Below are 14,385 nucleotides of genomic sequence, written 5' to 3'. Positions count from 1 at the left end.
GCAGTGGCTAGAAGCCCTGGTGTGCCCATTCTCTTTGTCTCTTCTCATCTCTTGCTGCTTGCAAATAAATGAATAAAAATACTTATTTTTATATATAACCCAGGTGTGCTGATGCATGCCTTTAATCTCAGCACTGGGGAGGCAGAGGTAGGATTGCTATGAGTTTGAGGCCACCCTGAGAGTACATAGTGAATTTCAGGTCAGTCTGGGCTACAGTAAAACCCTACCTAGGAAGGGGGGGGGGAGCCTGTGTGGTGGCGCACAACTTAATCCCAGCACTTGGCAGTTAGGTGGATCACTGTGAGTTTGAGGCCACCCTGAGACTACTTAGTGAGTTCCAGGTCAGCCTGGACTAGAGTGAGACCCTATCTCGAAAAACAAAACAAAAAACGTTTCTAGCCAAGTGTGGTAGTGCATGCCTTCAATCCCAGCACTTGGGAGGCAGAGGTAGGAGGATCGCTGTGAGTTCGAGGCCACCCTGAGACTACATAGTGAATTCCAGGTCAGTCTGGGCTAGAGCAAGACCCTACCTTGAAAAACAAACAAACCAAAAAAAAAAAAAAAAAAAAGTGTCTCAGGATATGGCAGAAAAGAAGATTGGAAGTTGCTTCTGTAAACTTGACTGCTTTGAAAGTTTTGATTTGTTTTATGATAAAATCTTATACAATATGGCCTTACTGAATTTTGACCTGTTTATTTTGGTTTTTTGAGGTAGGGTCTCACTTTAGCTCAGGCTGACCTGGAATTCACTATGTGTAGTCTGAGGCTGGCTTTGAACTCAACAGTGATCCTCCTATCTCTGCCTCTGGGGATATAGCTCAGCGGATAGTGTTTGTCCTAGCATACACAAAACCCTGGGTTTGATCCCCTCAGCAGTGCATAAACTGGGTCTGTTAGCATATGCTGTAATCCCACCATTTACCAAAAGGATCAGAAGTTCAAAGTCATCCTTGGCTTCATAATGAACTGAAGGTCAGCCTGGGCCATGTAGCACTCTGTCTCAGAAACAAAACAAAGCCTGGCATAGTGGCTCATGCCTTTCATCCCAGCACTTGGGAGGCAGAGGTAAGAGGACCGCTGTGAGTTTGAGGCCAGAGTGCATTCCAGGTCAGCCAGAGCTAGAGTGAGACCCTACCTCAAAAAATCCAAAAAAGAAAACAAAAAAGGGGGAGGGCTGGAGAGATGCCTCAGTGGTTAAAGGCTTTTGCTTGAAAAGTCAGCCAGCCTGGGTTCAGTTTTCCAGCACCCACATAAAGCCAGATGTAAAAAGTGGTATATGCATCTTGCATTCATTTACAGTTGCAAGAGATCCTGGCATAAACACACACATACACACACAAAATAAACTTAAAAAAACCACAGAAGTACCTTTTATAGCATGACCTATGTGCGTATGACATGTGGCACGAACAAAAACTGAAAGCTTTATTTATGTTTCCTACCTGCAGTGAATCTTGGTATCTTCTGTTCTGAAGTCTTGTTGATGTTTAAAATAAGGTTAATTTTGACTCACTGAATTGATTCCATGACCTGTAGTTGGGAAAACACTGTTCAGTCAAACTTGGCTATTGCAGCAGGAGGGCCTGCTTTTATGAGCCTTGCCTTATGGCAGTAGTTATGGTGAAGTCTGATGGCCAGGTGGAGAAAGTGGGGAAGAGTCCAACCTTTCTGTTCTCCAGATGTGTGTGTGGAGTGGGAGGAGAAGGAAGAGGAATGGTGGTGGTTCATTCAGCCTATTGAGTCAGGTTTTCTCTGCAGAGCTCCATGAACCTGCCTCCTGACAAGGCCCGGCTCCTGCGGCAGTATGACAATGAGAAGAAGTGGGATCTGATCTGTGATCAGGTAGGTACCAAGGTGGAAAACGCTAGGAGGTGGCAATTCCTGTCAGGTTAACAAGATAGTAGGGGCTGGAGAGGTGGCTTAGCAATTAAGGCGCTTGCCTGCAAAACCTAATTACCCAGGTTCCATACTTGGTACCCATGTAAAGCCTTCCGCACAGAGTGGTGCATCCATATGGAGTTCCTTTGCAGCGGCTAGATACCCTGGCACACCTGCCCATTCTCATTCTCTTGCTCCTTGCAAATAAATTTTTAAATTGCGGGGGGCTGGTGGTAGAGAGATGGATTAGCAGTTAAGGCACATGCCTTTGAGACCTGAGGACCCAGGTTCTTTTCCCCAGTATCTACATAAGGCAGTCACACAAGGTGATGCATGTGTCTGGAGTTTTTCTAAAACAACAACAAAACAAAAACAGTAAGGCCAAAGTCAGTACCTGCAGCCGTGGTAGGAACCACAGCCTGGGCTTGCCATGGCATATACTGACCTTCTATTCCAAGGGGATACATGACAGAGACAGAACTGGGAGATTGAGCTCCCACAAAGGGTCATCTAGTGGGCAGTGGCACCATGGTGGCTTGTGCAGGTTTGGCTGGAAGAAGTGGATAGTTTTCCCATCAGAGCCTGTTTCTGCCTCACCCCAGGATTAGGGCTGTCCTGCAGAGTGTAGTGAAGGACCTCCCATCTGTCTCTTGTCTCTCTCTCTCTTTCCCTGCTTTCCCCCTTCTCCCTCTCTCTCTCTCTCTCTCTGCCCTAGGTCTAGCAAATAGCAGAATGCTTTTCTTGTCCCCCACAGACCTCTAGGAATGAAATGCCCCTGCCTTCTTGGCTCCTGCCTCCACAGCTTGGCACAGACAAGCACTTAGCTCTCCTTGCATTGCACGAACAGTGTTTAGAGTTGGACTAGAAGAGAGAGAGTTACATCTGCTGCCTGGCTCTTTCCTCTGCACACATTTGGAGGTCACAGGTCTTTGACCTCAGAGCTCTTTGTAGGGCTCAGCATTGACTGCTACTTCCATATCTGTATTTTGAGTCAGTCACTAGTGCAGACTGGTCTCTGGCTATACTATAGTTCAAGGATAACCTTGAACTTCTGATCCTTGTGCCTTCACCTCCCCAGTGCTGTGCCATCAAGCCTGATTTATATGGTTTTGGGACTCAAACCCAAGGCTTTGAGCAACCAAAGCTACATTCCTAGCCCTTCCAATCTTTGGTAGGTGTGGTAAGACCTGGCACAGAGTGTGGGTAGTATGTGTACAGAGCACTTTGCCATACAAGAGTTTTGTCTTTTCACGCTCTGAGCAAAATCATGGTAGCTAATGCCTGTATGCTGATTATGTGTCAAGAACTCTACACGTACTGAGATAACTCATGTACTCCTCACAGAAACCCTGTGGGACTCAGGCAAGTGGTGCAGCTGTGTGCTTCCTTAGCTCTTCTCTTCCCTTATCTCCCAAATCAGCTGCTTGCTGCTCAGCTGAGATTATGATTCTGAGGTCCATGCCTAGAGCCTTCTCCAGGAGAAGCCCATTCCTTGGGCTCTGCACTGAGTTGTTAACACCTGCTTTGGGTTTGGAAAGCAGCAGCCATTTGGTGCTGAGGTTCTTTAATTAATCTGTCTTTTCTGTGTCAAATAATTTCAACTTTCTCACATTTTTCTTTTATGTATTTTCAGGTCCTGTTTCCTAGTGTTCTGTCACTTTCTAGGCCTTTTCAATGCTTCTCTTCCTCAGAGCTCTTCAGATGTCTTGCTTGTGAAGGACCTTACAGGACCACAATGCTAAAGGGCTTTCCAAGTTTCCTCTTAGATCTGATGAATGGTTGGACCAAAGTAGAGAGGACACAGCCCTGTGCCCTGTGTAGTGAGGGCTGAGACGCGGCCTGGTTGGAAGAAGCCGTCAACATTTGAGGCTGCTTTGGATTATTGGGGTCCAGGCTCTGGACAAGGAGCAGGCAGTGCACTTGCCTTGAGCTGTATCAACACCGCAAAACCAGTCCCACGCCAGTGGCAGGGCTCAGAGCTACAAAAGCTGGATTCTGCACCACCAGATCTCTCCTCCGCTTTCCTGCATCTCTCAGTTGATCAGTCACTTCTTTACTTGGGTCCTCTTCAAGGCTCTGTAATCCCTGCATCTTAGTGAGTAACAGGCTCTTAGCTTTTTTTTTTTTTTTTTTTGAGTCAGTATCTCTATTTAGCCCATCAATTGACCTGGAGTTCACTCTGTAGTCTCAGGATGGCCTTGAACTCAAGGCTACCCTCCTACCTCTGCCTCCCAAGTGCTGGGATTAAAGCCATGTGCCACCATGCCAGGCTTCTTAACATAGTTTTCTTTTAATGTATTTTTATTTATTTATTTGAAAGAGAGAGAGGCAGATAGAGAGAATGGGCACACTGGGGCCTCCAGCCACTGCAAACAAACTCCAGACGCATGTGCCCCTTGTATATTTGGCTTACGTGGGTCCTGGGGAATTCAACTATGGTCCTTAGGCTTCACAGGCAAGCACCTTAATCACTAAGACCCTTAACATAGGTTCTCCAGCCCCTTAGCATAGTTTTTGACATAGACAAGCACTTCAGGCTCAGGGAGCACCAACAGGAAGAGAAGAGGAGCCTGGCAATGTGGGAAATGCCTAGGTTTAAGTCAACAAAAGGAATCAAGGCTTTGGGTGATGCTGAGGGCCAGGTGACAGCTGGGAAGCTAAGTACCCTTACATTGAATACTGGGCACTCTCCTTCCTTAGCACCTTCTGCCAGACTGTGTTTGTGTGTGTACCATGTATATTGTCCTTATAGGAACGGTTCCAAGTCAAGAATCCTCCCCATACCTACATCCAGAAACTTCAGAGCTTCTTGGACCCCAGTGTAACTCGGAAGGTGAAGTATGAGGCAGAAAGGCTCTTGTCTTGTGGGGTTTGGGCACACATCCTTTGACTTGGGGGTAAGACTTCCTGCTTCTGAGCAGTGGGAGTTGGATTTCTGGGCTCTAAAGTGGCTATCTAGTGTTGGAGGGAAGGTCTGTAACTACATTTTATAGCCTGTGTTTCTTTTTCTGCTCCTTTTATTTGTAATGTAAAATTGGATGGCTAGGCATGGTGGTGTAATCCAGTACTCAGGAGGCTGAAGCAGGAGGATTATGACTTCCAGGCCAGCCTGAGCTATTATAGCAAGATGCTGCTTACCACCCCATAGGAAGTTGACTTCCAGCAGTGATGGTGGATTTCATGTTTACAGAAGTTCAGGAGGAGAGTACAGGAATCAACCAAAGTCCTGAGGGAGCTGGAGATCTCACTTCGTACCAATCACATTGGGTGAGTCAGGTCTGGCCATCCCAGTTCTCTACCTGGCCCTGAGTGTTGCCTGCCACATAGGATCTCTGTCCTCTGACAGTGGTGTGCCTGTTTATCGTCTCTGGTATGGAGTTGTTCCTTGATTGGCTTCTGGCTCCGTAGAGCTTTAGAATGTGCCCTTTTTGGTTTTTCTTCCCTTCAGCTCCTCAGCTGCTGACTGGATGCTTTTGGCAAGCTTGGGGCCTTTCCTTGGGGTCCTCAGCCTGTGGCTTTGAGTGGAAGACATTCCCACAGCAGCTGAGACTAGAGTCTGCCTGTGGCCTGGTGCTGGGCCAAGCGAGGCCCAGTGAAGGCTGGAGTGGGGAATACATTACACTGGGCAGCAAAGACCTTGTCCCTACTCAGTTACTGCTTAGACTTTTTGGTTGCCCAGAGAGTATTTGCTTGTCTGAGAGAAAGTAATCTGAGGGCATGAGCAGAAGCTTCTTGAAGCACCATCACAGAAAGATGTAAGACAGCAAGGCCAAGAGTTAGATGTCTCCTGTATTTAAGATCCTGGTGTTCCAGCCCACTGAGAGGCCCGTCGGATTTGTGTGAGACTCTTCCGTCTGAGTAGGAAACCTGGTGTTGCCGAGAAGGCAGAGGACAGGTGCAGTGACATTCAGAGAGAGAGGAGCAGGGCCTCTGTCCTATGAGACAGACTGACAGAAATAGAGAGAGAGCACGTAGTACGCATGCAGAAAGATGGAGAGAGAGAGAGAGTGGCACGCATGCAGAAAGAGAGAGAGAGAGAGAGAGAGAGAGAGAGGCACGCATGCACAAAGATGGAGAGAGAGAGTGGCACACATGCACAAAGATAAAGAGAAAGTGGTACACATGCACACTTGCAGAATGACAGAATGGCATGCATGCACACATGTAGAAAGATGGAAAGAGCGTGGCATGCATGCACATGTAGAAAGATGGAGAGAGCGTGGCACACATGCACATGTGTAGAAAGATGGGGAGAGAGAGAGAGAGAGCATGGCACACATGCAGAAAGGACAGTGGCGGTCACCTGGTAGAGGACTGCAGCTCTGCTCCTGGGGGTGCCAACTTGACGGAGGGGCCTGGCGTGATGGTAAGTGCCTCAGTGAGTGAGAGTAGCATGGGAGCTGGGCTGAGGTAGAGTTGCTGGACAGTTGCCAGCCCCAAGACCCTGGGCTTCCTGACAGCAAGGTGGAAAGAGCCAAATGACATCATCAGCCTTTCCTCTCCTGTCATGGCGGCAGCCTGCTTGTCCACTCCCAGGCCAAGCCTGCTTGGAGTGCTGTAGAGCAAGGGGACATCTGCATAACTAGTGACAGCAACAGCCAGAAGGGAAATGGCCCAGGGGAAGACAGGAAAGGGACAGTTCCTGGTGTCGGAAGCTGTGCTGTGGTGGTCAAAGCTTGGCTTCCACACTATGGCCATCTGTGAATCAGACACAAAAAGCCAAGCCACTGGGAAAGGCGTGGTCAGACCTCCTCCGCTTGGGAACCTTTCACAGAACTGGCAAGGCTTTTAACTTAAGATCGTGTACGTGGGCAAGAGTGATACTGTGGCAGTCACACCTGCCACCTGAGCCACTGCACAGGGCCTCCCTCCTCCTTAGGCCCCACCGACATCGAGTGCTACCAGTGGGTGTGAGGTTCTACGCTCAGGAGAGGACCCAGAGCATGATAGTCCCCTTGATGCTACCCACTATCATGCCTGCCTCTTTGGCATCTGGCCAGCATGGTTCCCAGGCCTCAAGGTCTCTTGGCATTTGGCACAAGTTAGAGGTCTGGACATGGTCCCTGGTTCTCAAGAACAACTTTAGTGCTCTCATTGTAGGAGCGCCTGTCTTGTGACTTGTGCCGTCTCTGGGTAGTTATGTGTGAGAGCCAGGATCCTTCCTTCCCTGTAGGAAGAGCCTTGAGGTGGGAGGAGGCCAGGGCAAGCTGAGGAGAGAGAGGAGGGTCCTGCCTTGGTTATAGCCTCTGGGGCAGCGGCGTGCAGCAGCGGATGGAAACCCAGGCTAGGAAGTGGAATTCCAGAGCCCTCCAGCCCTTACTCCCTGGTTTGTATTGATTTCTCTGCCTTGCCTAAGTGCCCTTTAACCTCTCCTCAGAGTGTCAGCATCCCGAAAATAGCAGTGTAGACTCAGACAGGAAATGAGAAGGGGGTGGGGAGCTGGAGAGCAGACAGACAGGAAATGGGAGGCCTGGAGTGGGGGAGAGAGGAAGCCAACTTCAGGCAGCTCCAGTGTCAGCTTCAGCCAAAGTCGTCTGCTGCCAAATCTCTGCCAGGCCTGGTGCTCCGGCTCCAGTCTCTCTTCTCAGCTTCTGGTATGGCTGACGAGCATAGATGTGGGGTGACAGCAGCCCTTTGGGGCAGTTTGCACACAGCTTGCTTATGGAGACCCACAGACATGACAATGCCAGCCCAGTAGTTATATGTCCATAGTGGGATGAGTGAGCCTGTCATATGATGACCCCCACCTGAGTTGGAGTTTTCTCTCAATTTTCATTCTAGAGATAGCCCAAGAGAGAGGAAAAAATGCCCCAGGACATTCTCCTTTATTTTATTTTGTTTTTTCAACGTAGGGTCTCACGCTAGCCCAGGCTGACATGGCATTCACTTTGGTCTCAGGGTGGCCTCGAACTCAAAGCGACCTCCTCCCTCTGCCTCCCGAGTGCTGGGATTGGCTTGCATCACCACGTCCGGCTACGTTCTCCTTTAATGTTCTTCTGCTTGCTTTTTTGCGCATGTTCATTTGTCTGAGGGTCACAGCATTCTGGAGTTTGTCGAGTTCCTGATCACACTCTGTCCTCTTCTGGCACTGCCAGACTCACTCTGACTGAACATAGAACTCTGGGACAACCCTCTCTGCTCACCACGCCTTAAAATCTGAGGTCGATGAAGATCTTAGGGCCTGTAAGGCTCTATTTCAGTGCTTCCTTGGCACTTCCTGCTTGTGTGTGTCTTGACTGAGATTTCAGTTGGCCACAGCCTTGCTGACTGTCAAGCATAGCCCTGCTGTGGTAAACGCTTGAATGCTCCCCCACTTCTTCCACCAGTGAGAAAAAACATGGTGTTAGCCCTAAGGGGTACAAGAGATGATGGAGCTCTAGCTTCAGCTCACTAGGAGACAGGCCCTGGAAGCTTGTTTTACTGAAGCTCATTTGCAGTAAAGCAACTGGTACTGGAAGAACCGGTGCTTCCCCATCCCTGTCTGTGGAAGGTTCAGTCTGGTGATATGACCATGAATGCATCTGTTATGGGTTTTGGTTTTCAGGATTTTCCCAACCTGGTGCTAGGTTCTGGAAGAATGGTATTGTTGGGTCAGAGCCTTCCCCCAAACCAGTTTACAAGTTCCTTTCTATATCTATCTACAGGTGGGTGCGGGAATTTCTCAATGATGAAAACAAAGGCCTGGATGTACTGGTGGATTACTTGTCATTTGCTCAGTGTTCCGTCATGTGAGTACCACAAGGAAGCTGTCGCTGGGGGCTTACTGGGAGAGCACAGTACCTTTTACTTAGAAGTGGAAGAATGAAGGGGTTTAGGGGTGTGTAGCCCCATGGTAGAGCACTTTGCCTTGCTTGCATATGCTTAAGTCCCTGGGGAAAAAAGCAGAAGAGAAAAGCAGGATTGTAAGGGAGAAAATGGGGAGAATAAGCATCCCAGGGCAGGAGGAAGTAGCGTGAAGTAGACAAGCAAGATAGGGGACTGTCCCAAGTCAGTGCAGACTGGCCAATTAGCTGGAGCAAGAGGTATGTGCTAGGGAGCAAGAAGGGAGCAGTGTGGACGAGGAGGAACAAGAACCCAAGCAGTCCAAGCAAGCCAGGTGTGAACTATCCAAGTATATGTTCTGGCTCAGAGGGAGATGACCTGGTGGGATCCACCCATCTCTGCAGAGGGCCACTGCAGGTCATTGTTGAAGAACCAGGAGCAGTGAGCATCATCTTTGACCTGAACAGACAGGAAGCATTGGGGAACATTTTCTTGGCAGCCTTTTGGGGTTGCAGGCTGCCAGCAGTGGGTTAGCACAGGAAATACAATATGGTATAGTGCAAGAAATGAGGGCTTTTCAGTCAGACAGTTTTGGGGTTGGATCTCAGTTGAGTTTTCTGCTGTATTTGTGACTTAAAGCATCTTTGTCGTCCTTGCTGAAAAGAGATCCCCATGTCAGGGTTGTCATGAATCAATGGCAATGTATGTAAAGCACTTAGTATTTGGAACGTGCTATATCTACACTGTGGTAGCTACTGTATTGTTTTTTTTTTTTAAATATTTTATTTAGTTATTTGAGAGCGACAGACACAGAGAGAAAGACAGATAGAGGGAGAGAGAGAATGGGCGTGCCAGGGCTTCCAGCCTCTGCAAACGAACTCCAGATGCGTGCGTCCCCTTGTGCATCTGGCTAACGTGGGACCTGGGGAACCGAACCTTGAACCGGGGTCCTTAGGCTTCACAGGCAAGCGCTTAACCGCTAAGCCACCTCTCCAGCCCTGTATTGTTATTTTATTATTATCCAGGGTGGCATGCCCTACATGGATATATGGAAAGAGTGGCTATGATAGTAAAAGGAAGCAGCCGACACATTCACACTTAACACCTTAAACAAGTCAGCCTCAGGAGAATAGGCATCTTGGTCTTTGCGGTTCCACAGCACTAAAGTCTCTAATCCTGCAAAACCTTAGTTTTGAGTCCTGGCCTTTGAGGAGACTTTGGCTTTCCTACTGTCTCTTCCTCCTTGGCTATTCTCCTTTGTCCAGTAGGTCTTCAATCTCAGGGGCACACACTAATGCCTCTGCCAAGTTTGGCCACCTTGTCACCTTTTCCAGGTTATCCCCCATTAAAACTAAGAGTGGCTCAATTTTCATGAGTGTCTCTGCAAAACTCACAGTTCTCCCCTCTCCCTTTAACTACTCTTTTTATAGAAAGAAATGAAAAACATTTGCTGAAGTGAATTTTTTTTTTAGTTCAGAACTTTTATAGTAAAAATATGTAGATCATTTTTCCAAATAAGCCTATCTTATTTGGAAAGCAAACAAATCCAAGTTGCTCTAAACCAAGAATACACCGGGCCCTCAGTGCTTTGTGTCCATGGCAGTATCTTTGATTCTGTTGTAAGAGGAAAGGCTGCAAGGGAGAGAGTATGTATGTTTGAGAAGACTTGAGGAAAGGGGTGAGGCCACAAAGAGTTTTAGTGAAAGCATATAAACAGTATGTTCAGTGCTTGGAAGTAGCATGATTGATGGAGTAAGGTCACCAGTGAGCTGTCTGCATGTCAGAGTGTTCCCTGTGAAGTCTGATGGACAGTGCTTCTGAGCATTTTTCTGATACTTGGGACATTAAAGCCTGTATTCCCTCCTTAAAAATATTCAGGCACCTGTAGATATATCACTTCCTGTTCCAGAAAGCCTCGGCGTCTGTGCCTTTGACTGTGGGCATATGTGTAGAGCAGAATGCCCCATGGAAAGACAAGCCTATACGAGACACTTTTTAGTCGTTAGTGGCAGGGGAGGAGTGGAATTACATCTCAGGGGATGTAGCTTGATGTATAAGACAAGGTCCCTGGGTTTGTGATCTTGGCTGTTCTCTTTGCCCTGAACACAAACCCCTGGCCAACATAAGGTGGACAACAGGAGAGTGTGCTGGACACTGGCTATAATACCCATAACAAACAATACACTGCCTCCTGGAGGCGTTAATTCCCAGATCTCCATCAGCTGGGTGCCTAGCATTCAGAACACCTAAACTTATGGGGGACACCTGAATCAAACCACCACACGTGAATCTAAGAAACTGGAAATAACAGAGAAAGCACTCCAACCTCTCTGCAGGAGTTAGAACGCCTTTCCAGCACCATGGTTTCAGATTATATTTTATTTCTTTATTTACTTAAGAGAGAGGCAGATAGAATGGGTGTGCTAGGACCTCTAGCCACTGCAAACAAACTCCAGACATATGTGCCACCTTGTGAATCTGGCTTTATGTGGACACTGGGGAATTGAATCCGGGTCCTTAGGGTTTTCAGGCAAGCACCTTAACTGCTAAGGCATCTCTCCAGCCCACAGTTCCAGATTATAATTTTTTTTTCCTACAGACAAATTGAAGCCAAGGAGAAAAACCTAGAAGCCTCAAGTAGCCAGTAATAGAAAACCTAGCCATTAAAACGTGGGTCTGGGAGTATAGCTCAGTGAGAGAGCTCTTTTTAGCATGTTAAGCTAGTGCAAGGCCCTGGCTTCAAACTCCAGCACTGCAAAACAAAACAGCCAAACTACAGAAGCCATTGGTAGGTTAAGGAAGTGAATAGTACACTTCCTAAATATAATGGAACATCCCACTCTAGTTTTTCTTTATCTCATTCTTTTTTTTTTTTTTTTTTTTTGAGGTAGGGTTTCATTCTGGTCCAGGGTAGGCTTGAACTCATGGTGATCTTTCTACCTCTGCCTCCTGTGTGCTAGGATTAAAGGCCACCATGCCCAGCTAGGATCTCATTCTTTTCCTTTCAGATCTACTCAACCTCTTTGGCTGCTGCCACTGGCCAATGAACAGTACCTACATTTGGCCCTCCATTAGACAGATTCTCCATATATAAGATATGGAGCCACAGCTATTTGAGATGGCTCACTTAAGGCTAGGGGCGCAGGAAGTCCTCCATTCCCTGTAGCATTTGGGCACAGAGTGTGGGGTGATGGGCAGCACTCCTCCTGCTGTTGCTAGACTGATAGGGAAAAAATGAGCTGGCCTCTTAGTATTCCATCTTAGATCCCCTCTCCTAGAGGTATCTGATCTTCCTCTGTCCCTTTCTTATGCTGGTGGCTCCCAACCAGGGCTGGGTCTCTAAGGCCTAATTCTGCTTTCTTGCTGCTCCCCTGCTTTTTATTGCCCTAGAGGCCTGAAGAATTGGGAGATGGGCTTGCTGGGAGCTTGGCACAAAATTTCTCCTGTGTCTGTGCCTGCGTGTGCGCATGTGTGTCCTTTCATGCTCCAGGTTTGACTTTGAGTGTCTGGAGAGTGGTGATGATGGTGCATTTGACAAGCTCCGGTCCTGGAGCAGGTCGATCGAGGACCTGCAGCCGCCCAGCGCCCTGTCGGCCCCCTTCACCAACAGCCTCGCTCGCTCTGCGCGCCAGTCTGTGCTCCGGTATGTGTGCGCTCGCTCTGCCTGCCTGCCTCCCACCCCAGCCCCAGTCCAGGTCTCAGTCACCGCGGTGAGTGCTCATGCTCCTTCCTCCACTCTTGCTTCCAGGCTCAGCTCTCTTGCCCTCTGCCTGCTCGTCTGTCTCTGATCTGTCCTCTCTGTCTCCCTGACTCTGCCCAGCGGTCTGTCCTGGGTAAGTACATGGTCCTCAGCTGTGCCACCCCACCTGGGGCTCCAGCTCTCCCCCTCCTCCATTCCTCACACTATCTTGGCCATTCCTCCCTGACCTCTCAGGCAGGGCTTGGGCTTCACTGTCTCATTTAGCTCCTACACTCATGGCCCTCTCCCTGTAGCTCTCACTCGGCCTGTCAGCTGCTTGGAGAACAGCTCCCACCTACCTGCCTGTCCCTTTCTTTCCCTTCTTCCTTCAGGCCTTTTCTCTCCAAAGCTGTTGTGACTTCATGGCGTCTTAAGAGTGAGGCAGGTGGGTGGACTGGGTGACATTAGGGCCCCTCCTTCCCAGAGGCAGTCCTTGAGGCTCCACATCCCTTTCCTTGGCCTCTGTCTCTCTCGGGTTTTGGATGCCACATATCATTCTTGCCAAAGCACATTCCATATGTGCTTCCTCTCTCTTTCACAAAACACTGAGGCAGTGGGGAAATGGTGCAAAGCCAGCATAGCCCCTGGCCTTTCTAAAGCCTGCAAGATCTGCTCTGCCTTTTGGGGAAAGAGTAAAAGGAGAGCCAAGATGCTTGTGCCCCATGGAATGTGCCAAAAATGCAGCAGCTGGGCACGCGAGGACAGGCTCAAATGAATTTCTTTATGACCCACCTTGAGGGCAACAAGATCCTTATAAGCTGCTGTGTATTTTGGAGGGGCTGGGGTTAGCATGTTTTGGGGTATAAAGCTGGGATCCCGCGGGGAGCTGACGCAGACCTATTTCAGGGAGGTAAACACAGGCTGACTGCCCTGCCTCCAGTACCCTGCCTTTCTTGGCTGTTGGTACAAGGTCTTCCTTCCCCAATTTCTGCTGCTGCTAAGGGGCAGCCTGCTATCTGGGTGATGGTGAGTGTTCCTAGAACCTTCACCAGCAGCTTCAGGCCCAACTTGACTACCTGACCCTCTCCCCCAGGTATAGCACTCTTCCTGGCCGCAGGGCCCTGAAGAACTCCCGCCTCGTGAGCCAAAAGGATGATGTCCACGTCTGTATCCTTTGTCTCAGAGCCATAATGAACTATCAGGTAAGCGTGGTAGTTAACGGTGGGCACTCTGCCTCACTAGGGCAGCGGGTTTGCTAGTGGAAAATCCACTGGCTCCCCCTTTCCCACCATCAAGGTCCCCTCCTGTCCTTTCCCTTGTAGTATGGCTTCAACCTGGTAATGTCCCATCCTCACGCTGTCAATGAGATTGCACTCAGCCTCAACAACAAGAATCCAAGGTGAGTGTCTTCCCTTCTCACTGTGTCCAGGGCTCTGAAGATCCTGGTTGTACTTGTCCCTGACAAATCCTCCCTTTGTTTGGGCCCCTCAGGTTTGCTAAACAGTTGTCCTGGCTTCTCTCTGCTCTGCACAGCTTAGTGAGGAAGCCAGCCTTCTTCCTTTGCCTGCAAAGTGTGTGAGCTGTGGTGGCTGAGACGAGAGCTAATCTTCCTTCTTCACCCCCTTAGGACCAAAGCCCTGGTCTTGGAACTCCTGGCAGCTGTGTGTTTGGTACGGGGAGGTCATGAAATAATCCTTGCTGCCTTTGACAATTTCAAAGAGGTCAGTGTACCTAAGTGTGTGTGTGTGTATTGGAGAGGGTGAGAAGCCAGATGGACCCCATTTTCTGGGATTGTTGCTGTTTTGTTGGGTTTTTGGTTTTGTTTTGTTTTGTTTTTTGTTTACGAGGTAGGGTCTCACTCTAGCGCAAACTAACCTGGAATGCTGTGTAGTTCCATGCTAGCCTCCAACTCACAGCTATCCTCCTACCTCTGCCTCCCAAGTGCCAGGATTAAAGGTGTGTGCCACCATGCCCGGCCCCTGTGGTTCACAGGGTAGTATTGGAACTAAAGCAAAATCAGAATTCAATCTTGTGCCAGGACACCTCTCAATTAGCCAGCTAAGGAT

General features: G+C 48.8%; 1 protein-coding gene across 4 annotated transcripts in view; it reads left to right on the top strand.

Annotated features, from left to right (window-relative positions):
• Fmnl3 (formin like 3) overlaps positions 1 to 14,385 on the top strand; it is a 79,785-nt gene that overhangs the window by 52,838 nt on the left and 12,562 nt on the right. For 2 of the 4 annotated variants that reach the window (XM_045152052.1, XM_004649811.3), the window contains exons 2-9: positions 1,759 to 1,842; positions 4,631 to 4,711; positions 5,069 to 5,145; positions 8,523 to 8,606; positions 12,131 to 12,283; positions 13,413 to 13,521; positions 13,642 to 13,718; positions 13,947 to 14,040. In XM_045152052.1, coding sequence (XP_045007987.1) covers positions 1,759 to 1,842; positions 4,631 to 4,711; positions 5,069 to 5,145; positions 8,523 to 8,606; positions 12,131 to 12,283; positions 13,413 to 13,521; positions 13,642 to 13,718; positions 13,947 to 14,040 — 759 coding nt within the window. Of the gene's footprint in view, positions 1 to 1,758; positions 1,843 to 4,630; positions 4,712 to 5,068; positions 5,146 to 8,522; positions 8,607 to 12,130; positions 12,284 to 13,412; positions 13,522 to 13,641; positions 13,719 to 13,946; positions 14,041 to 14,385 lie in introns of those variants that run through there. The other 2 variants (XM_045152053.1, XM_045152054.1) reach the window with 2 other exon arrangements.

The sequence above is a fragment of the Jaculus jaculus genome, chromosome 6, assembly GCF_020740685.1.
Source record: "Jaculus jaculus isolate mJacJac1 chromosome 6, mJacJac1.mat.Y.cur, whole genome shotgun sequence".
Lineage (NCBI taxonomy): Eukaryota > Metazoa > Chordata > Mammalia > Rodentia > Dipodidae > Jaculus > Jaculus jaculus.
Note: the sequence above shows the minus strand (reverse complement) of the source record. Positions and strands in the feature narration are given on the sequence as shown.